Here is a 25,503-nt window from a genome sequence, read left to right on the forward strand (position 1 = left end):
ATTATTTTTTAAATTTCTCATTATGACTTTTTTTCTTGTACATTTAGGGATATACATTGTATAATAGAAAACAGCATATTTTCTTTACTTTAAAATGGTGTATTCCAAAAAAATCTAGGACTATTTTTAAACAAGATATCCGTAGGATATCCAAGAGTATCCGTAATTTGAAAAAATTTTATTTTTTTTTTCAATTAGAAGAATATCATTGCATACTATAATATAATTTTTAATTCCAAATAATTTTTCTTGATAACACTTCTCGATATTGTGAAATATAAAGATACTTTACTCCTGAGCAAATACATATTTTTTAACATACCTCGTACACTATTAATAAAATTTTATATCTGATGATTGCATTTTAGGTTTCAGACAAGGCAGAGCATTTTATAAAGGATAACTTTTTTTCATAAAATGAATACTAAAAAAGTTTTCCATGTTGTTCCAACTATTACATGTGTATGTCACTTTGAAAAAGCATTATCTTGTTTAAAAATAGTCCTAGAATTTTTTACAGTACATCATTTTAAAGTAAAGAAAATGAGCTTTCCTTTATATTAGACAATGTATATACCCAAATAAAATAAACAATAAAAAAAGACAATAAAAAAAGTGATAAGGAGTAATTTAAATATAATCGTAAAATATATCAAAATTCATTAAAAGTATAAAATTTTGAAAAACCATATCTTGCTTAAATAAAGCCATACGGCCTTCTACTATAGAACATTTTAAAGTTAATTTACTTCTCTTTCTACTTAATATACCATTACGTATACCTAGAAATGCGTAGAAAAAAGTTACAGAACAATGTTTGCGAAGTAACAAGGAAAATATCCCAAAATCGCTGTGAGTGGCAAAATTTGAAAAATCATATTTTGGAAACTGTAAATCACAGGGACTTCTACCAAACGCCATTTTAAAGAGGAAGGATAAAAGTTTTTTTTCTGTGAGACAATGCCTATACCTATATCCACATGGAAAAAATTTATGGGACAAAAAACAAAATTGCTATCTTTCATGTTTTTTTCTTGCTTTTCTTTTGGACATATTTTTGTAAAAAAAACATGTTTTTGGCATTAAAATGTAATATTTCGATAGTAAATTTAACCTGAAACAATTTTCCTATAGATGTGTTTGCGCTAAATGTGTATAGAACTCACCCTAATTCGACCTTATATAACGCACCCATTTAAATGGTAGCACTCTGCAGTTTTTCCATATATAGAGGTCCATTGACTATATGAAACAATAAAACCCTGTTAACGTTGTAGTTCCTTTCTAAAATACATTATCAATAGCCTATAAGGAAAAAACTCATCATTTTTTTATCAACTTGTTTAACAACATTTAAAAAACAAATATAATATTTTTTTATCTTTATTAGTACTTTGAGTCTTTAAAAACTCATTGCACTTTGCGCCAAAAAGCTCTGAAAATACGCCTTGGGCAACAATGATTGTTTAAACATTCAATGTCTGGGATAAACATTTAACATAACTCGTAAACTAACAAACAGATCTTCTTGAAATCTTGTACACTAATAAAGGCACTTAATTACCTCATGATCAAGGTATAATAAGCAGTACCGGCGCTAGGGTAGCATGCGCCCGCCTGCAAAACTAGCACAGGCGCCCGTCAGTTTCTTTTAAATTAATATTTTGTATCCCACCAGCAGAAAAAAGCCCATTTTGGCGCCCCCCAAACAAGGGCGCCCGCCTGCAGTGCATCCCTTGCAGGCCCGTTATCGGCCCTGATAATAAGTTCCTTATGGCCTATTTGGTAAAAGTTATTAACATTTACAAAATAGTGCAAAAAATGTGGTTTTTTGCAATTATCTCCGTTAATTCTTTATGGATTTTAACTTACAAAAATTCAAACTAATCGTTTTTTCATGATACACAACTTTCCTAATACAACTCTTGCTGTAAATATGATACTAAAAATGCTATAGGCAAAAAACAATATTTGCTGACTTTGGCCTTTGTTTATAAAAAAATGAGGTCGATTTACGAGTACCTCTGTATGTATTTTTAATTAACGATTTCCCCCCTACGATTTGGCACCTTCAAATAACTGTATTGATTTTTTTCCCGTTTTTATTTTTCGACCCTTGACTATAAGGGATGTGTTACTATATTTTTATTACTTCTCTCACCTGAGTTATCTTCATCTGCTTTATTAACCGAGTCTTCAAGATCTGGAGATGTAAATAGGTGATCCTCCTCTGCCAACTCTTCTTTTATTTCAGCTTTTAGTCCCATTTCTACTAACAAATACATCACATTATTTAACACTAACTTTTTCTTATACTTATCTTACCAGGGGAGTTATCTTCCATTAGTTCATTTTTGAAGGTTTCCAGATCTATGGATGTGGATAGCTGGCTCTCCATATCTGTTTGGTTGTACTCAACCAACTCTTCCTTAATTTCAGCTTTAAATTCCATATCCATAGCTAACATATAAACTTAATCAATATATTATTGAAAATATACAAAATTCAAAATCGGTCAATCGTAATAAAACATTTTTTACATCCCTCTTCTTATAATAATATGAAAACGAGAACCGACACCGAGAACGCGAGAACATAAACTCATTAAAGTCATAAACAAACATGAAATCTGAAATCCAAGATGGTGATCCAACAGGGTAGGACTCGCGCGACTCGCGACTGGTGTCAGTACCATCATCAGTACCCCAATATTTTGGCCGATGAGTTGGGAAATTTAGCGATAAAAACCTATAAATTTACGGACTTCATTAAATTACGGGGTCTGAGAAGTTAGCTACAGATACAAGGAAATGAAGGCCTAACAGTGTTGCCATGTGTTCTTAGAATAAATCGGGAAAGAGCATGTGATATGTTTTTATTAATTTATTTATTGACAATAAATGTAAAACATTAACTATGTAGATAAAATAACGACAAAATTTTTTAAATTTTTAATGTTCTCTAATTATCTCGAAATACCAAGATTTTAGTATCAATAATAAAGTTAAAAAGTGTAAAATAAGTAAAATTCTGCTGCTTCAAGATTTTACTATATATTTTTTGTTTATTATAATCTATATGAAAATGAAATTTGTAAAATAAAGTGCAAAGTAAGTAAAATTCTGCTGTTTTAAGATTTTACTATATACTTTATTTATTATCTATATAAAAATAAGATTTGTGTAAATAATAAAGTCGCCAATACAATAATTACAGATTATCTAGTAATATTATTACATAGCATCTTTTCAGTTGAACTTATAGCAATCGAAAAAACTCTAACATTCATTAAAGACAAAAATATTAAGCTGTGATAATAAGAGACTCCAGAATATATGCAAGTGAAAATACAGATATACAAGTCCACAGAAATAATAAAGCTGTGATACAGGCTCCAGACTATATGCAACTAAAAATACAGATATACAACATACAAGTCCACAGTACTATATAATATATAATTTGTCTAAAATGGAAGTGGTAACTATTTATATGGGTAAAGGGTAGGTATATATATTTTTTTGTATAAATATATAATATGTATTATAATTCCATAACAAAAGTCAACCTGGTAACAAATGTAAATTAGTGTTGTGTATTATAATGTAATGTTTATTATTATTAATTAAAGTACTTTTTTGAAATGACAAATATCGCGATAATAATGTGTTTTATTTATCAAACCGACAAACGCAGAAATTAAAAAAATTGCTATTTGTAATAAGTATAAATAATTTACATAAAACTGTCAGAACATTAATAATTAATTAAAAGAAATATATGTGAATCTAAAGTGAATCGCTCTTCCCGCATTTGCGCTATGCTCAAAAGTATTTCACGTGCTACAATAGTTGTAGGCATTTTAATATTTTAAAAAATACAAAATGAACACAAAAATAACGTACTGACGAAGTAAACACTTTTCAGTAACTAAAAGCATTTCAGGTACATTCATTTCAAATAATAAAAAGAAATATAATATAATAAAAAGAAAGTCATAAAATGCATATCTGCGGAACATCTGTGCAATCTGGCAAACGCAAATTTAAACGTTCTCACTCTATTGCCAAATCTACTCAGTAACCTATCAGGACAATTGCCACAAAACAATTTCTAATAATTAACTGCAATTAATATCAAAACAAACAACAAATATTTATTCGTTCGTATTTTACATCCATTAAAAAATAGCAAAATCCACAAAATAATGTAAAAAAGATAGTTTTCAAAGCTTTCTCTGTATATTTGAAGCGTGCAACATATTATACATTATAAACATTATAATCACATGGCAACACTGTCAAACTTCAATTCAACGTTCTATGAAAATCTAATGTGGCTAACTTCTCGGACCATCCAATTTAATGAAGTCCAAATTTACATTCTACTTATTGTTTCCCACCTTTAGACGTATCGGATGAGTTTGGCAACTGCCACTGTGACAGTGACAGTTTTAGTTTGAGATAGGTACTCCTCTGATAGGTCCAAAGGTGGGAAACAATAAATAATGTAAATTTATAGGTTTTTATCACTAAATTTCCCAACTCTATTCGTTTCATTTCTTTTTGTCTCACAACTTGATGTGTTTTCCATCTTTTGCTTTATTCTGCCGATTATTAGCGCACTCATCACTGTAGGTATAAATATATGATTTAACTCAGTCTGGCCGGTACTTTCTGTCCCGATTAAACCCTGGTTAGAGAAATTTTGCATGCCGGTACTTTCTGTCCCGATTAAACCCTGGTTAGAGAAATTTTGCATGCAAAATTCTTCTCTAACCAGGGCTACAGCCTACAGCTAATTTTGCTTTGTTTATTTTTTAAACAATTAGAAAGAGTGAAAAAATCATGTTTGCCTATATTAACGTTTCTTGCCCACTTTAGAGAAAAAAGTTTCAAATAAATTATGTAGATCTTAAAAAGTTCTTTAATTTTCTAAATTGAAATACATAAACAATTAACCGATATATCTAATTGAAAAAAAACTGCTATTTTTGTAGTATTTTGCAAATATGTATGTTCATAACATTATTTTTTGCATAATGATGACGTATAACATAACTACTTGAGATTATGTTAATTGATGAGTTATTGAAATGTGCTAAATTTCAACCAGATCGACCGGAGCGACCAAATAGTTTATAAGTTATTTAATTTGTTTAAATTATAAAACAAATAGTTAAATAATAAAAGTCCGGTACTGATATGGATATGTATGTGCTGTGATTACAATAGACATTTGACAGATGTCATAAATTACAAAAGCAGCCACTACTCTATCACAGATATTACTATTCAACTTCAAAATAGTTATTATGACAAAATATTATCAATCATCCAAATTTTTCTGTTTAATAATGAAAGAAAATTTTCATTTGGTTCGATACGTTTATTAAGTAGTATCACAATGGCAGATATAAATTGGTAAGTAGGTACATAACCTATTAAAATATATAAATCGAAATACTATTTTATCCTAAAGGTACCAATCCAATGGGAAATGTTCGGGGGGATCTTCTGGCAAGAGTGAAAGAATTATTTCCTTATACTCTTTGGCTGATGTACAGCTACGGTTTTTGTGTCCTGAAGATTTGGATGAGGTGAGAGCCCTGTGTCAAGAATGGTTTCCCATTGAGTACCCTTTTTATTGGTATGAACAGATTACTTCTACTAGTGGGTGAGTTATTTAATTGTAATTTCGGTTAATTCAATTATGAACAACATACGAGTATTTTATTACTATAATTGTTTGAAAAATTTCAAGTGCATATTGATTAAATTCATTTAATTTTGGTGAATCATGATTGTGATTAATACAAACAATGGGAATCTGGGAAATAAAGGGTTTCAGCAAAATTGCATTAGTAACATTTTCAGCTTTAATACAAAAATGTCATTTTTTGAAATTAAAAGAATCCAAAGTTAAAATTTATATAAGCTCCTTTATCTACTCTTATACCCCTTTACCTTTTTTTTTTCAAATACAGCCTCCCTCTATAACGGGAACTGAAATGGCAGACTAATTACCTCGTTATAAGCTGATCTCGTTATATAAGACAACAATAATATTGTGCATACATATGAATATATAGTTTTCTAAGACAACTTCCTATAGTAAAGCCACTCCAAGCAATATAAGATGCTAAATATTGTTTGAATGGAGCTTTTGAAAAAGAGTCTGTGGATAAACAGAAGGAAGTTGACAGGCAGTGGAGTTTATTGTTTATTACATCACTGACCTTGATAAGCACACAGATTTTAGGCATTTCAGTACACAGGCAGCTGGGGCATTTATTTATAGCCATCACCATGCCAAAAACAGGTAAAGAAATATGTTCTTCGATCTCATTTTCCCTGGTTATAACCAAATATGTCTCTTTATCGAGGGATATAGTTTAAGAGGAATTTCATGGGACACCTTATGTACCTCGTTATAAGCGATAACTCGTAATACCCGTGTTCATTATAGAGAGAGTATAGTGTAGTAGAAAAATATAGGTACATACTTACTACAGTAAAACCTGTCATATCCGCATCAATGTGACGACAGACCGATCCAGATATGAAAAAATCCGGATATCAAGACCACTACTTTGTGATATTTGCAATGAAACGGCAGACTTGGATCATATATTTTTTAATTCTAAGAAGTACACACATCAGTCAGACATTTTTACAAAAAATTTAAGAAGTTTAAACGTTTACGGTCCCTATTCGCGGTGTGCAAGTACTTTGAAAGGGAAACGAGAAACGACCGTGCGCGAGTCGCGGAGAAATTATTGCAACTATCTTAAATAATTCATATTGTCAATTGAAATTGTCAAATTGACGTATATTTCATACCTTCTGTCATTGACTCAGAAAAATTATATATTGCTCCACAATATTGATATGATATGCAATTATTATATAAAGGTAAATTTAATTAATTGTATTTTGCTTGCAATACTGCATTTTAATAACGGATTTTATTTACTACATACAATTGTTTACGTTTGCTAAACATAACCTGCATCTTATTTTTTTCTTCTTATTATTTTTTTGGACTATGGTCTTGACAATTATCCAGCAACCAGGACTAATATAATTGGCCAATATAATTAAAAGTGCGAATAAAAGTACAGGGCGTAGAAATAGAGGTCGCTTTGCCGAACTTGCACGGTCCCAATAATGTTATGTATCTTTTGGCACTGAGTGATAAACGTATTTTTGATTGTATTTTGTTTTTCCTATATGACTGTAAAATTAAGTTATAGAATGACTAGATTAGGCTTGTAACCTTAAATGTCTTTCCTTTTGATTGCCTACATGCCTGCCTTACCTTGTGGGGTGGTTATATAGGTAATCAATAATTATTAAGAAAAAAGAAAAACCCTTGAATGAGAAAAGTGTGACCCTTGTCCTTATCCCAAAATTTTTATTAAGATTAATTTAGCAAAAATTCACTTTGAAAATAAAATGTTTATTATACCTATTCTTAACAAAAAGGTCGGTCAGACTTAGATAACCTTAACTTAGATTACTAATTAGATAGTTTAGATAAGATATATTATGTTTATGTATGTACTATTTACTTTGTTTCTGGCCGCATAGTCTAATCCTAAAGCCAATAAAAAAAAGACCACTACTTCTTTTATAGTCTCTGAAACGTTTTCTCTTTCATAAATTCCAGTAATCAACGCTGTCAATAGCTTTCGTCGATAGACATGTTTTATAAATTCTATAATACATTATTTCGCCATCTTTTAGTTCTTCTTTTAGTACGCTGTCCGCGTAGTAGTGTAGTAGATCCAGACGGCGGTCCGGATATGGGGAGATCCAGATATGACAGGTCCGGATATGGCAGGTTGTAGTCCACAATACTTAGTTTTGAGAAAAACGAAAAAGATTATTTAGTTTAGAAACTTGATGACCTATCAAATTTTGTTCTACAGATGAAATGTAGAAGAAGACTAGTAGAGTGACATGTGATACAACAAACTTGACTTTGACAACGATTAAGGCCAAAAAGTCGTTTTTAAAGGCTGGGAGTTTATTCCTTTATATAATCAATGAATAAAAGATGAAATAGTGCTGCTTTTCTACAGTTAAATTATTAATTTATTTATAAAAAACGTTTATTATTACAAACAAGACCTAAAATACATCTTAAGACTAACTAACCTAAGCTAACCAAAGTAATAAAATAAACAACTCTGTAAACAAAATGTTACAAACGATGGTGGCACCACAAGAATTATTGTATAAAGATAATCAGTCCCGGACTAGTTCCCTTTATATACTCAACAAATATTTTATCGTGCAATATTTCGCGTATGGTAAGAGATACAAATTTCCTCTATAGACTCATTGATCCGTCGACGTTGGTTTAACAAAATGTATATCTCACTTTAATTTCATAGAGAAGTGGACTTATTCCCAATATACAATAAGCGACTCAATTTGGCACTCAATATTTTTATGTGAGTGTGAGTGTGTGAAAAAATGGCTTGGATGCGAGTCCGTTAGCCACAGATTTTTATTTTATTTTACCTCAATTTATTAGTTTTGTTATATTTATACGTATTTCACTTAAATGATTATATTTGTTTCTTTCAAGTAGTTTATGAGTAATTTAAATATTTCCATTTTATGACAATTTAGTAGATATTCTATACTAATTGGAAAATGAACTTGTGTTTGTCTTAAATACTCTTTGTACTTAAATTGTAATATAATTGATTTATATATCTCTCGTTAATTTTGCATTCCAAGAAAATATGGTTTAAATCTCTAATCGAAACAATATCACAAGAACAGACTGATGAATTAATTATTCCTAATTTGTGCAGATGTGCCTCATATTTCCCGTGTCGAGTTTTTAATCTGACGATAGTAGAAATATCTTGCTTCTTCATAAAAATATTTTTATGATTCTTCTAGTATATTCAGTGGCCACTCATCCTAAGACATTCTATATTGTTCTTTGACAGATTGTTTTACATTCTGAAGTCCACACACACAGACACACATTAAATCATCTATAGATTTATTGTAATTCTTACAAATGGGATAATACTAACAAAGGAGGCAAGAAAAAAGTCAAATTGTATGTTTTACAGTCCTATTTAAGTTGTTTTTTTTAGTTTATACTAGACATTTTCAGGCATCTTCTTCTTCACGTGCCATCTCCGCGACGGAGGTTGGCAATCATCATGGCTATTCTAATCTTAGATGCTGCTGCTATGAATAGTTCAGTTGATGTGCATCCGTACCATTCCCTCAAGTTACGCAACCACGAGATTCGTCTCCTTCCTACACTTCTCTTGCCCTGGATTTTCCCCTGTATAATCAACTGAAGTATGTTGTATCTCTCATTACGCATAATATGCCCCAGGTACTGCAGCTTTCGTGTCTTGATGGTTTCCAATATTTCCAGTCTTTTGTTGACTCTTCTCATGACTTCGTTGTTTGTTATATGCTCGGTCCATGATATCTTCAGGATTCTTCTATACACCCACACTGCCGTGCTAAGCCCAAAGGCGGTAACTGATTTTTTATCGAAAATGAGATTGTTGTATTTCTAGGTAGAACAGGGTATTTAGAATATATTTACAAAGTTCTTGGAGTTGTAGAAGTATTATTATGGGTATCTAGAATATATTTACAAAGTCTTTGGAGTTGTAGAAGCATTATAATATAATGAAACCTACCTAGAAATACAAAAATCTCGTTTTCGATAAAAAATCAGTTACCGCCTTTGGGCTTAGCACGGCAGCACAGTTCAAATGCTTCCAACTTTTTAGTAGTCGATGCGTTAAGTGTCCATGCTTCTATCCCGTAAAGTAGAGTCGAGACAATATAACACCTTGCCAGCCTAACTCTCAAGTCTAATTTCAGTTCTCTTGCACAAAGTACCTTTCTCATTTTATTGAAGTTTGTTCTTGCTGTCTCTATTCGAACTTTGATTTCTTTGGAGTAATCGTTTGTGTGATTAATTATTGTCCAAGATAGTTGTAGTTTTCTACTTGTTCTAAAGTTTTACCTTTAATTGTCAGGCTTTCATCATCATTTTGGGTTTTTGATAGCCTCATAAATTTAGTTTTCTTGATGTTTATTGATAATCCATATTCTTCTCCATACTCAAGTATATTGTTCATTAGCTTTTGGAGGTCTTTAAGGTTGTCTGCTATTATGATAGTATCGTCCGCATATCTAATGTTGTTAATTGGCGTTCCGTTTACCTTTATTCCTGCTGTTTCTCCCTCAAGAGCTCTTTTCATAATTTCTTCAGAGTATGCATTGAATAGTAGTGGTGATAATACACACCCCTGTCACACTCCTCTTTTAATTTCGAACTCTTCTGATGTGTGTTCGTTAATGCGTATGTGTGCTTGCTGTTTATAATATAGATTTGTTATAATTCGAAGGTCATTGTATTGTAATTGTTTTGCTTTGAGAACGTCCATTAGCTGTTTGTGGCGGACTTTATCGAAAGCCTTGTTGTAATCTATGAAACAGACGTACATATCCTGGTTCACGTCCAAGCATCTCTGGATTAGTACGTTGAATCCAAATTGGGTTTCTTCAATATCCATATCAAGTGTTTGGTAAATGCGTTTATGAATGGTCTTTAAAAACATTTTAAGTGTGTGAGACATCAGGCTTATGGTGCGGTGGTCGGTGCATTCTCTAGCATTTTTTCTTTTTTGGGACACAAATAAATGTTGAGGTCAACCATTCATTGGGTATGTCACCCGACTGATAAATTTCATTAAAGAGCTTTAAGAGGACATCTATGTACTCATTTTCTATTATTTTAAGGATATCAATAGGCAGTTGATCTGGCCCCGGGCTTTTTACGTTACTGGTGTTTTTTAGTGCATACAATATTTCTTCCTTTGTAATTTCTACACTTGTTTCTCTGTTTTTGAAAGATATGTCTTGTAGGTTTCCTCTTTCGTCATCGAAAAGCTCTTCCATATATTCTTTCCATCGTTTTAGCTTTTCGTCAGTCGTTATAATAGTGTTTCCATTTTTGTCTAAAAGAGTTGTGTTGTGGTTTCTTTTTTTGCAGCCCTGCCATTTCTTTAACCTTTTTATGCAGGTTGAATAGATCGTATTTGTTCTGAAGATCTTCTTTCTCTTTACATTTTTCCTCATAGTAAGTTTGTTTTGTCTCTCTTATCTTTTTCTGATTTCATTGTTAATTATATTGTAATTGTGATTGTCTCAGGCATAAGAGTATCCAAATGATAATCCAACAATCATTGAAACTGCTAACTTTCTGGAATAACCCTGACTGATTTTCAAGATCCAAAAGTTAAATATGTGCATACAAACGCTGATAAAATAAAATTTTAAAAAGTCTTAAGACACTAATGCCTGGTTGCACCAACAAATCTTACGCTTCAGCTTAGCCCAGCTCAGTTTATAGATAGGGCCGCTTTAAGTATTACTTATGTTGCACCATAATTTTCGATTCTTATGAAAGCACTCCAAGTGGCAATCCATTGTGGCAAGTTGAAAATTGATCTAAGACTCAATGGTGCAACACGTGTGTTTCGCAAGCTGAGCTTAATCCACATCTTAAGCTTAAGATCTGTTGGTGTAACCAGGCATTAGATCTCCAATTATAGAATTAAAATATCAGTTCATAGCTAAGGTATCCATAATAGAGAGATTTTGCACCTCTTAAAATAACCGCTGATTTTGGCTCCGCTATGGTTAACTTTATTAAGCATAACGATTACGGCAACGTTAAAAAGCAGAGTTTTTGCAGCCTGTCAAGTAGGTTTTTCGTGTCATCGTTATCGTTATTTAAACATAACCTCACTTCACAACGTTATTGTAATTTTAAGCATATACTTGAACAGTTTTTGATATTTTAATTTTATAGGTAATCAAAATTAGAATCTATGTAAATGTAATTTTACTGATTTTTTTACATTCTGGCAAAAAAGCAATTTAACCATCACTATAACGATAACGATAAGCACTACTTTAAACCTCTGTAAATTACGGAATCCCTTATGTTTAATAACGATAACGGATCATATATTCGCTACTGCGCAGACGTAGTATAACGATAACCATAACGGAATTGTAAAATAAGAGGTGCAAAATCTCTCTAATATGTGAGTGTATTGGTCTTAGGTGCAATTAATGTACATTGAATTAACACTGCAGACAAAAAACCAAAAAATATTACCAAGATCATTTCTTAAAGAAATGACAAACCATATAATGTAATTTTTCTAATACAACATCTTTATTTGTATTTTGGAAAAAAATATCAAACTGCAGGTCTCATATACATATATGTAATTGATGATAAGCAACACAAATATATTTTGGACAGCCTATTCTTAGTGGCTCTAACATCACAAGAATAAGTTATGATAGTCCAGCTTTTGAATGACTGGAAATAATTTGGACGATATGATCCAGTCCAGCACTGTACTGGATAACTCACTGGATTACTGTGACACTATAACACTATAGTGACAATGTTTTAATGCAATAATCAATCACTGGGTTGGCCGTTCACACTATTCCAGTGGTGCTGGAATGGGCGAACTGGAACGAAAACTAAACTGTCATTCCAGTCAACTGGACTGGATTGACCTGTGGAATGGTACATTCAGTGGCGTAGCTGACAGGCCCGCAAGGCGGGGAGGCCCCGACGTTAGGAGGGGCCCCTTAAAGCCATCAAGCTTAATACTTCTACTTTCTTCTAATTGGTGACCAAAACATATTTTCCTAATAAGCATCAAAATAGGGAATTTGGAAGGAAGTAATGAAGCGGGTAATTGACGTAATTCTTAAGGCGGCTGCACAATTGCCCGGGAACGGGAACGAGAACGGAAACGGGAACGGGAAAAAAGTTAACCTCTACGTAAATTAATGTTGTAGATGCACAATAACCGAGAACGAGAAGCTGTCCGGTAACGGGAACGGGAAAGTTGACCATGTTTTAACTTTCTCGTTCCCGTTGTATTCCCGGAACCAATCAGAAGGCAGTATTAAAAATACTGTCAAATGCCCAATAAAAATTTGTTATTAGAAGTGTGTGACCAAGTTTTAGTGACAATTTTTATACATTTTGCATTAAAATAAATGACGAACGATTGATTTCTTTATTGGAAAAATGTCCTCATCCGTATGATTGATGTAGATCATAGTACGTACTTATGTATATGGTAATTAGATACAATAATAATATAAATATTTGAATGATATGCTTTTTATCTTTATGCTGACAAACCTTTGCGATTGCACACATATTGTGTAAATTAGTTCCAAGTTCATAAAAAACGAAAATATTAAAAGGTCGTCATCAAATAAATCCATATTTTTAGAGTTAACAGACATGTTCTTTTAATAAAATTAGAAAAAGATCGTTCCACAAAATTTATTTTGAGAAGAAAAATAATTAATAGCACAAGTGACACTGACACAAAACAGCTGTTTACCATTTAATTGTGAATCTGCTGATGCTTTCAGTTTCCGTTCTCGTTCCCGTTTCCGTTCTCGTTCCCGTTCCCGATCAATTGTTCAGCCGCCTTTACTCTGTACGGGTGCAATTTAGCATTTCGTGGACATGTTGGTAGTTCAGATAAAAGTGAATCCCAAAAAGGCATTTTTTGTCGGTGGTTCGTTTACTAGCTAACTATGATCCTGTTTTAGCTAAATTAATCGATAAGAACAATAACTTAAAAACAAATTACTTTAGCCCCCAAATACAAAACGAAGTTATAAATTTGCTAGCTCAAGACACTGAAAACAGATTTATTACTTAATTGAGTTAAAAAAGTTGTTTTTATTCAATATCTTGATACTACTCAAGATATTTCAAAACACGATCAGCTTAGTTTTATTTTCCAGTATGTAAAAATAACTTGCGATGAAAATAATTTACCTTCCAAAGAAGAAGTTGTTAAAAGTTTTTTGAGATTTATTCGCATATTAGACCAAAGTGCAGAAGGTCTTCTAAATGAAATTCTAAAATTTATACAATCAAAGCACCTTCCGTACACAACTGCAGAGGTAAGGGGTATGATGGGGCAAGCTTCTGACATTGAAATACAGCTTTCAATATGATCATTGTGCATCCCATAATCTGAACCTAGTGTTGAATGATGCCGTTGCTGGTGTACCTACAGGAGTTGTTTTTTTAGGATATAATTAAGAGATTATGTTTTTTTAGTGCAAGTATGTAAAAAATGGGATGTACTATTATCACTTTGGATTCATCGCGTTTGCCAACACTTAAAAGGTTATGTGAAACCCTGTGCTGATCCAGACATTATGCTGTTATGGCTTTGCGTCGAGCTTTCCGACAAGTAATAAATATTTAACGAAAATTTCATTGCTATCTAAAAAACGATGAAAAATTAGAAGATAATGCATTATTAGAGCATATGAATAATTTTGAATTTGTCTTTAACATTACTATTCAATCTAAGATACTTAACTTTATTAATCTAACATCAAAACTTTGCAATCTAAAACGGCAGAGTTAAAGGTCGCCCGTCAACTTTTTGGAAAAACTAGTGATAATCTTCGAGAAATGAGAAATTCCTTTTCCGAAACTTTAGCAAAAGCAGCAGGAATAGCAGAATTGGGGTATTATACCGGAATTTAAAAATAAACGGATAAAACGTATAAAAAATGTTACGATGAGCTTAGCTGTGACGAAAAAATAACTTATAACAAAACAGTTTTGAAGTTATTGTTTTCAATCTAAATTTAGACATAATATTGCAACAACTTACTAATAATAGGTTTGTCGGATTAAAATACAATAGGTTTTTATGTCTATTCCCAAAAAATCTATGAACACTAACTGATGAAGACTTATTAAAGAAATGCCAAATATCGTCTTGTATACATACATATTTTAGTAATTTAGTACTACTGTTATTAGTTGTTATGTTTATAATACGGGGCCCACAAAAATTGTCGCGGGGAGGCCCCCCAATCTTCAGCTACGCCACTGGGTACATTCCAGTGCAGGTTCACATTATTCCAGTGGACTAGAATAATGTCAACCGGACATTAATCTTGTTTACTGTTTTTGTTTAATTTGTAAGAACAATTTGTTATTTGTAGTGGAAGAAATAGAATTATGATTTATACTTAGCTATTATTATTATTATTGATTTTTGATCATTATCACACTAATCTTTAAATTCGGTTTTGTATATTATCAGTTATTGACAGATGAGGGATGGGTTTTTTCCATTTTTCTGGTTTAAATTGAAAATTTTATTATGTGTCATCTTAGACGGGTCCAAGTGGTCCAAAGGTGGTTGCTTGACTATTTTTAATATTTTTTTATTTTTCTACCTTTTAAACTTCAGTCTATAGAGAGTACAAAATTGCATTCATTTTATTTTTAAAAAATTTGGTTTGCCGATGACGGTCAATAATTTTCACGGAAAACATGGCTTCGCTCTGTAGCCAATATTTTTTCTGAGGTTTGTCCTAGAACAATAAATCAAAAACCAAACTTTTTAGAAAAGTATGCTCTAAAAAACAGCCTATAGCATTATTTAATTTCAAACTACCCTTAAGGCCTTAAATGAACCTCAAAGTTTGAATAGGTAAACTGATAAAATTAAATTTTCAGCATTTTTATTTTTTTAACAGCATAAGGCAAGCCGATAATGGTTTGTAATTTTTTTCTGCAAAAGACATACTTACATACTTTAAATAAAAAAAGTTTGAGCTTTGAGACTTAAGTAAATTTAAAAAATAAATGACAAAATCGTAATTTTTTGAAAAATCAAGTTTGACCCCTTATATCTCTGATAGGCACGGATGAAAAAATTTGAAATTTGGCTGAATGTAGCCCTAGCAAGTAGAATAAGGAGTAAAAATTTGGAGTTGCAGACTTACGTCATATGGGAGTTAGAGGCCTGAAAAAATGGTCAAAAATCAAAATTTTCAAAATTTGAGCGTTTGCGGGCAGGGTAATTAAAATTCAAATAAACTGTCTAATAAAATAAAAATTAATCTATTTTCACCAGATTTCACAATGAATACAAATCTATACAGGGCGGGCCAAAGAAAAGAGTTCACCTTGATATTTGGCAGATATTAGATTTTAAGGGAATGCCGAAAAAGGTCGATATTTATTTTGAAATTACAATTTTTTTATATATACTTCATACGTCTTTATGACGTGTCATCGTTAGTGACGTCATCCACCTGGGCGTGATGATGACGTAATCGATTATTGTTTTAATGGTAATAGGGGTCGTATGTTATCTCATTTGAAAGAGTGTTCAATTCTCTGTTCAGTAGTATAAACAATAACATAATTATTTATACAGGGTGGCCAAAAATAATTTTTAAATTAAATTAATTGACACAAAAAGTAGAATGTATGTAATTTATTTAACTCAAAATACATTTTATTGCTGTCATAAAATAGAAAAAAAATTATTATTTGGCAAGTAAACATTGCTTTTCGCTTAAATTAAATGTTCAAAATGTCAAGAGGTAAGTGGGAGGCTGTTTGTGATTTAATTTAAGCGAAAAGAAATGTTTATTTGTGAAATAAACATTTTTTCTATTTTCTGACAGCAGTACAATGTATTTTTAGTTGCCACAAGACCCCTATTCCCATTTAAAAAAATCATCGCTCTGATGGATGACGTCACGTAGTATGAAATATATCCCAAAAAGTTGCAAAATAATAAAAAATAAAAATGGACCTATTTCGGCATTTCCTTAAAATCTAATAGGTAACTATGGCCAAATATCGAGGTGGACTCTTTTCTTTGGCCCACCCTCTATAAATTTATATTCATTGTGAAATCTGGTGAAAATAGATTATTTTTTATTTCATTAGACAGTTTATTTGAATTTTAATTACCCTGCCCACAAACGCACAAATTTTGACCATTTTGAATTTTGACCATTTTTTCAGGCCTGTAACTCCTATATGACGTAAGTCTGCAACTTCAAATTTTTACTCCTTATTCTACTTGCTAGGGGCTAACATTCAGACAAATTTCAAATTTTTTCGTCCGTGCCCATCAGAGATATAAGTGGTCAAACTTTGAGATTTTTCAAAAAAATACCTTTTTGAGATTCGTGCCCATCAGAGATATAAGTGGTCAAACTTTGAGATTTTTCAAAAAAATACCTTTTTGAGATTTTTTTTGAAAAAATTTACTCTCAAGTCTCAAAGCTCAAACTTTTTTTATTTAAAGTATGTACGTATGTCTTTTCCAGAAAAAAAATACAAACCAATATCGGCTTGCCTTATGCTGTTAAAAAAATGCTGAAAATTTAATATTATCAGTTTACCTCTTCAAACTTTGAGGTTCATTTAAGGCCTTAAGGGTAGTTTGAAATTAAATAATGCTACAGCCCGTTTTTTAGAGCATACTTTTCTAAAAAGTTTGGTTTTTGATTTATTGTTCTAGGACAAACCTCAGTGAAAATATTGGCTAAAGAACGAAGCCATGTTTTCCGTGAAAATGATCGATACGCTTTAACAAAAATGGCAGTCATCGGCAAACTAAATTTTAAAAAAATAAAATAACTGGAATTCTGTACTCTCTATGGACTGAAGTTTAAGAGGTAGAAAAATAAAAAATATTAAAAACAGTCAAGCAACCAACTTAATTTATATTGGACCACTTGGCATGGATTGACCCAGACAATAAAAGAGTAATTTATTTTATTGTCTAAATACATCATACTTCAGTGTGACCAACTTCAATTCAGTCGAATCCGGGACAAGACTGATAAAAATACCTGAAATCCGGGACTTTCAATGAAAATCGGGCCATTGTTTTTTTTTTCAGAAGACGATAATTATAATGCTTCTTCTTCTATCACCTATCTATCTTTTACCCATTTCTTCCATGCCTTCCGGTCACCTGCCATTTCCTTCATCAGTTGCACTCTTTTCCCTCTCTTGGTCCCGATTTCCTGGATTTGTTCCATCCACCCCTTTCTAGGTCTGCCCCTTCTTCTGTTTTTTCTGCCCTTGTCTTTTCGCATCTGTCACTTTCTTTACTAGTCTGTTCTCGTTCATTCTAGTTATATATCCAAATCAATTCAGTTTTCTTTTTTCAATTTTTTTCTCTATTGCTTCCTGTCTTAGCACGTTTCTGATGTTTTCGTTCCTTTGCCTGTCCAGCTCCGTCTTTTTGGCTATTTTTCTCAGCTGCTTCATTTCTGCTGCATTTATGGCACTTTCAGTCTTTTATTTGTAACCCAAGTCTCGCTTGCATAAAGGAGTTGGTACTGTGATTGTATGATCTTCTTCTTAAAGTGCCTATCCGTTCCGGATGTTGGCGATCATCATGGTTATCTTGACTTTGTTTACCGCAGCGCGGAACAGTTCAGTGGTAGCCGTGTTATACCACTTTCGTAAATTTTGACGCCAGGAAATGCGTCTTCTCCCGGTCCTCTTTTACCATTTACCTTCCCTTGGAGAATCAGTTGGAGAAGGCCGTAACGTTCTTGATTTCTCATTAGATATTCTAATTTTTTTGTTTTGATGGTTATAAGAATTTCACACTCTTTCCCCATTCTACGCAGGACTTCCACATTAGTAATTCGGTCAACCCAGGATATACGTAATATGCGCCTATAACACCACATTTCGAAAGCTTCGAGCCGATTCATAGATGCAACAGTTAGTGTCCACGCTTCCATTCCGTAGAGCAGAACTGTGAATATGTAGCATTTCAACAGACGGTATTTTGTTTTTAATGATATGTCTCGACTGTTGAAAATGGGTCTCATTCTAACGTATGCTGCTTTCGCTTTTATTATTCGCTGTTTAATTTCTGTCGAGTGGTCCCATTGGCTATTTAAATTCGTGCCCAGACATGTATATTGCTCAACTCTTTCGATATTCTGTTGGTTGATTGTAAGTTGAGCGTTTAGTATTGGTTTTTTACTAATTGTCATAAATTTGGTCTTCTTTATGTTTAGAGCTAGTCCGTATCTGTTGCTGACTTCTGTTATACGATTTGATAATATCTGTAAATCATTCAGATTATCGGCAAAAACTATGGTGTCATCTGCATATCTAATGTTATTCAACCATTCACCATTTATTAATACTCCCTTCGCACAACCGTCTAAAGATTCCTTAAATACCCATTCAGAGTAGATATTGAATAGTAGTGGAGATAAAATACAGCCCTGTCGTACTCCTCGTTCTATTGCAATTTTATCAGTCAACTGGTCTTCTATTTTGATTGTATTTTCTATTTTGATTGTATGATATGCATGTATTTTTGTTATCTGGGTGATTTCCCTTTTTCTCAGTATCATATTATTAATCGTATAATATATTCTGTAGCTTTCTTTGTCCTATTTACAATTTATAAGTCTAGTATTCCGTCGTTCCATAAAAATTAAGATTAAATTAAAATACAGAAACGAAAAAAAGTCCACTGTTTTAGTTTTCGTAGAACTATAATACCACGATATAAAATGCATGTGTTTTGGATGTGGTATTAGTATTACACTCTAGAAATTGTCGACCTTTTTTCGTCCAACCAATTTAATGTTAATTCTTAAAACCTATTCAAATTTTCAAAATAGAATTTTACCAAAACGTTGAAAATTTGGATGGCCCGGAAGACTTCTCTGGGACACCGGGACACGAATTTGTATTTCGGGCCATGTCCCGGATTTTTCGGACTAGTTGGTCACACTATTATCATACTGGTGTTCACTGTTATAATAAATAGAAAACACTCACTTCAATAAAGAGAACATTAAGGTTGATCTGAACCCCCCCAAAAATAAACTACACATTCAAAAAATTTGAAAAAAATTGAGAAGGTATATGTGATCACTAGAAGTATTTTGACAAATTTTGAGCAATCTTCATGTTTTCGTTTTCGAAAAAACTCAAAAAAACTCGTTTTTTCCAAGTATAAAGCGGGAAAGCCAAACATACAATTTTGTTAATTTTCTTACAGCATAAAGATATAATCCTAGGAAATACTTATGAATTTTTTTGAAATTTTTGAATATACAGTTTTGCCACAGTAGGAAAAAATAATATGTTTCGGCTTATAATAAAGCTACCGGTAAGAAATTGGATGAAATTTTAATAACAACATATATAAAACTGTAACAATGGAAAATATTTCCAATAAAATGTTGAATATTTTTTCCTAAACATATGAAAAATCTCGTTAAGCAAGAATTATATTTTGAATTGCCGCTATCAAATTGTGCTACCATGACATGGCTCCCTCTAGAACACCGGTAATATTTATCTCCGATAGATAGCAGTAACTTAGCGTAGAATTGCCTCAAACAGAACTGTAATCTAGCAGCGTTGCCATATCAATTATTTGTACAACATTTTGGCAGATTACAACAAAATTATAACTTTTGTTTTGAAAATACGATATAATAAAATCTATAATCTACAAATAATATATTTATAAAAAAACCTAAGGGTAAAAAGGAATTTTCCCAGCTTTTAGTTTTGATCAGTGATGTGTTCTTGGAAACCTCTCATTTACTTAAGTGTTTAGATATTGGTACCTGATAATGTAAATTTACAGAATATTATTAGACATTTTAGTAGATGCACAAAAAGTTATATTAATTACGAAAATGTATTATACGATAACGAATTAATGCAATTAATTATTATAAGGTAGGTACTTGGAAAAACCGGTAAGTGCATGTAGGCACTAATAAAACTATTTCGAAAAAACTTTTTTCTACAACCACTATTCAAAGTGCACTTTTCTGCACGGTTTTATGTTAGCAAACTTGATATTTTCTCACAGTATAAGATATTTGACATTAGTGTGCAGAAAAGTGACGTTTCTGTGCCGCAAAGTGACGTTTCTGTGCCGCAAAGTTCTTTTCTGCACAGTTGACTACCTCATTCTGAGTAACGTTATATTCTGTTTACATCCGTGGACTACCGCATTCTGAGTAACGTTATATTCTGTTTACATCCGTGGTTAAACTTTAGACAAATATATAACCTATAAGACAATTATTATATTTAACTATAGCATAGAAACTAAATTATGGATGTTACAACTGTTTTATTTTACAATTTTATTTTTATTAAACATATTATAATTATCAAATAACCAATAAGGATTTAGCAACCTGTGCAAGAGACGTCGAATGAAGTAGGTTTTGTGTAAATCCGTGACTGCATAAATAAGTATAATGTCAATAATGTGTAATAATTGTTTAAATTTAAACAAATTAAGGTAGTGCATTAATTTTTTAACTGATTTATGTGCAATTTATTTAGGTATAAGGAATTTAAATTGATTAGTAGGTATTAATTAAATACAGTTTAAAATTTATCACATAGGTACCTATTATAATTAATCGTCGTTTGGAAATTGTGATTTTTATTTTTAGGAAAAACTGTGCTTGTAGAAAAAGTATAGTGTGAAACACGTGCAGAAAGGTAATTTCTCACTCGTTTGAATTGCGGCACTCGCTTGCGCTCGTACCGCAACTTTTCAAACTCGTGAGAAATTAGTACCTTTCTGCACTTGTTGCACAATATACTATTTCATCATAGTTATCGTTGTTTATAATCAGAATTACTTTGAAAATTGGTAAGGGGCGTAGCTGATATTACAACTAAACAAAACCCGATTTTCAGTTTCCTCGAATACTAATATATTTAATTGTTTACACGAAAACTGGTTTCTTTCAGATTTCTTCCGCGAAAACTAGTACCATTGTAGTACGATTCGAATTATTTCCACAACATCTAGTAGACATGTTTCAAAACCTCGTGAACCTCATACGCATACCCGAAAAAATAAATGGACCCTAAAACATTCACCATTTAACTTCATAGGAAATTAGGCGATAGGAGAGGATTTGCACGTGCTATAAAGTAGGTATATCTTACATGATCTCGAGTATTTCCAATAAAAAGGACATAATATTATGTTTCTGGTAATGTTTCTCTCTAATCTTTTAAACATTCCAGTTGTTACTCGTCGCATTTATTTTATTTCATACTGAGAGATGTAATTAAATTTTACGACTTCCGTCTGGCCTGCCGATAAAAATTGCTTGTGTAAAAATGTAAACCTTTTAAGAACTAAAAATAATAGAATTTTGATTTTAAAGTCAACAAAATATGGTGTTCATAACCACTTTCATAAGATACCGCATAATAATGTTCAAGAGATCGCCCATAGAAACAGTGGTTCTAATTTATTAAACAGTCTTGTATAAATCCATTTTTTAGGTTGTGACAAGGGCCTCAACTACTAAAAACAATGTTTTAAAATCAAATAAGCCCAAACTACTGAAGTATCAGAAACTGATAAAACAAGGTTTTAACTTAAATTTAGGAACTTGCTGAATTAAAAAATAATTGTGTGTTTTTGAGGCTTAATAATCGTCATTTTTCGTTTTTTTTTCTATTTTAAATTGTTTATAAGTTGAAAATGATTCGTTTTAGAGAAAAATTACAACAAACCTTTTTTGTTCAGAATGATGAAAAGCCGAAAAAAAAATTTGTCCGGGCAGATGAAATATGACTTACACCGTTTGACTTCTGAAGCACAAGAATACCACAAGAATGGAGATCAAGCATCCTAATACCTCCCTTCAAAAAAGGAGACAAATCAGACCCGGAGAATTACAGAGTGATTAACTTATTAAATACAACATTAAAATTAACAACAAAAGTGATACAAACAAATTGAATGAAATTATATCATTATCAGAAGAACAACAAGGTTTTAGGTTGGGAAGGTCATGCACTGACGCTATATTTATAATGAGGCAATTTCAAGAGAAATCGTTGGAATACAACAAACTACAACAAACCGGCATATTTATGTTTCGTGAACCTTAAGAAAGCATTTGACAGGGTCACATTACAGGACGTTATCCACTTGTTATCTGGGAATAATTAAAACGATACAAAACATCTACCAGAACAACACAATAAAAGTAAAAGTGGAAGATGAACTAACTGACCCAATTGAAGCCGGCAATGGGATAAGACAGGGGATTCCTTGAGTCCTTTATTGTTCAACCTGATCATGGACAAAATAATAAAAAATTAAGAACTAAAAAAGGATACCAAATGGGAGAAAAACAACTTAAAATAATCTGCTATACGGACGATGCAATACTAATCTCTCAAAATGAAGATGATTTACAACGTATGCTGCAGCAATTCAACATAATCGCCAGAAAATTTAACATGTTAATTTCCTCAAAAAAGACAAAATGCATGGTTATAACAGCAGATCAAATAAGATGTAAATTGGAGCTTTAAGGTCAGATAATAGAACAAGTGATGGAGTTTAAATACCTAGGCATCACACTATCTAGCTACGGAAGGCTCGAAACAGAAGTGGAAGATCAAGTGAATAGAGCAAACTGAGCCGCAGGTTGCCTGAATGACAAAATATGGAGAAATAAAAATATCGGAAAAGACATGAAAGGCAGAATTTACAAAACAGTCATCAGACCAATAATTACATACGCGGCAGAAACACGACCCGACGCAGAGAGGACAAAAAGATTGCTCGAAACAGCGGAGATAAAAACCCTTCGAAAAATCGATGGTAAGACTATGGGACAGAGCTATAAGTACAGATATGGGTCGGAGATGCAAGGTGGATAACATTAAAAACTGGGTAAGAAACAGAAGAATAGAATGGAATGACCACATACGCCGAATGACAACAAATAGGGTAGTCAGGCAGGATAGCGAGAGACGGTTCCCCAATACTAAGACGATCAGTGGGAAGACCACGAAAACGATGGAAATACAACTTACTAGAGGCACATTGAAAAAACAGACAGAGTCATGTCAATACAAAAAGAAGAAGAAGAAGACTTCTGAAGCATTATGCATATTATACAGGTAGGTATACAATTCTTTAACTACCTACCTATTCCTATACACTTGATCTCGATGATATAAAGAGTGATATACTGATTTAAAATCAAAATCCTGTTCTTTTCTTCTATTCTTTTTCTATCCTACATTGATTTGTTATAATAAATTTTTAAATACACAGCACAGCAATTTTTGTCATGAAAGAGGTCGTAAAATTTTATTACCATCTTTCAGTGTAATATGAATGTGTAAGATAATATGATATCAGTGTAAGATAATATGAACGTGATGACTAATGAATATTTACAGAAACATGTAAGTAAAATAGTCCACGTTGTGAGGCCGCTCCCGTCTGAAAAAAAATCTGATTTGGTTTCTTTGCGGATTCCTATTCAAAAATGTCCCCTTTAAACAAATCAGAGGAGTGCCGGCGAAATTTTTGGGCAGAAATTGTTTAAACAATGTTTTTAAACAAATTCACAAGATCACCATTTTTTGTCCAGGAAAATATTTTTTTATGTTTTTTGGGCCATTCTAAACAAGAAGATATCTTATCATTTTTCTCAAAAGTACATATATAGTTTTCGAGTTAAGGTGAATTAAAATCTGAAAATGCGTAAATACACGTTTTCGAGGCTAAAACTCATATTTAAATTATTATATTCAAAGTTGGCAATTCCTTAAATTGAAATTTAAACGTTCATTTTTGAAATTCTGAGCAGTAATCGAGTATAACTTCAATTTAGACCGTTGTTTTTTAATTGTTAATAATGCGCGTCCATCCGATTTTATTGCCAATGCGGCAGGCTCTATTTCAACAATCTCCTGTTTTGCCCTGGAAAACATTCTTTAGGTTTTTTTGGCTCTTTCTAAACAAAAAAGATCTCTTCTGATTTTTCTGAGTTTTCGAGTTACTAAATCGAAGGATTTAAAATCTGAAAATTGCGAAGATACCGTAAAATGGGGTTACTTTGACCGCTGGCTGGGGTGAATTTGACCGAAAACATAGAAAAATTGTGATATACTTCAGTCACCCTGTATAATTTTTAAAATTATTTTTAACGATTCAAATTTATAAATATCTAAGAATTCATTTTTAATTAAAAAAATGAATTAATATTCCAAGGGTTGTTAAATCCACCGATATAACGAATTAAGAAAACATGGTTTAAAAAACGGTCAAATTAACCCCACTTACAAGAAAAATAATTTTACAGGTAAAATGCATATACGGTCAACTTCCCCCCAGATGGGGTGAACTTGACCAAAGGCATTTTTCATTTTTTTTTCTAAGTCATAATTATTTTTTTGTAATTATAATCTAAGCTACTGAAAGTAGATGCCTAAACACATAACATATTTGCATATAGAAAAATGTAGCAAAATTTAAAATATGATTTTAATAGGATTAAACTACAAAATCGGTCAAAGTCACCCCATTTTACGGTACACATATTCTAGGCTTGGAAATTCCTATGTAAATTATTATTTTTGAGGTTGCCAAGTACCTAACTTGAAGTTTAGACGTTCAATTTTAAGAGTTGGATGAGCAATTGGGGCTTATTTCAATGTAAATCGTTGTTTTTTAATTATCAATTATGCCCACTCGACTCTTAGACTGCAACCTGCCACCCCTCGCACTAAGGCTAGCACTCCACTTGCAATTTG

At 32.0% G+C, this 25,503-nt stretch overlaps 2 protein-coding genes across 15 annotated transcripts in view; one reads left to right on the forward strand and one right to left on the reverse strand.

The window, feature by feature from the left end:
• The window catches only part of LOC114326241 (zinc finger protein 239-like), an 88,615-nt gene extending 85,861 nt beyond the window's left edge, over nt 1–2,754 (reverse strand). For all 14 annotated transcript variants that reach the window (XR_007699295.1, XR_007699294.1, XM_050655855.1 and 11 more), the window contains exons 1-2: nt 2,326–2,754; nt 2,162–2,269 (exon numbers count right to left, since the gene is read on the reverse strand). Coding sequence is in view for 12 of the 14 variants with exons in the window: in XM_050655855.1 (XP_050511812.1) it covers nt 2,162–2,269; nt 2,326–2,467 (250 nt within the window). In the remaining 2 variants the exon portion in view is untranslated. The remainder of the gene's footprint in view (nt 1–2,161; nt 2,270–2,325) is intronic.
• Nucleotides 2,755–5,245: 2,491 nt separating this feature from the next.
• LOC114326243 (N-alpha-acetyltransferase 60) overlaps nt 5,246–25,503 on the forward strand; it is a 66,783-nt gene continuing 46,525 nt past the window's right edge. The window contains exons 1-2 of the mRNA XM_028274552.2: nt 5,246–5,423; nt 5,482–5,676. Coding sequence (XP_028130353.1) covers nt 5,407–5,423; nt 5,482–5,676 — 212 coding nt within the window. The 5' untranslated portion in view covers nt 5,246–5,406. The remainder of the gene's footprint in view (nt 5,424–5,481; nt 5,677–25,503) is intronic.

This window comes from Diabrotica virgifera, chromosome 7, assembly GCF_917563875.1.
Source record: "Diabrotica virgifera virgifera chromosome 7, PGI_DIABVI_V3a".
In the NCBI taxonomy this organism is placed as follows: Eukaryota; Metazoa; Arthropoda; class Insecta; order Coleoptera; family Chrysomelidae; genus Diabrotica; species Diabrotica virgifera.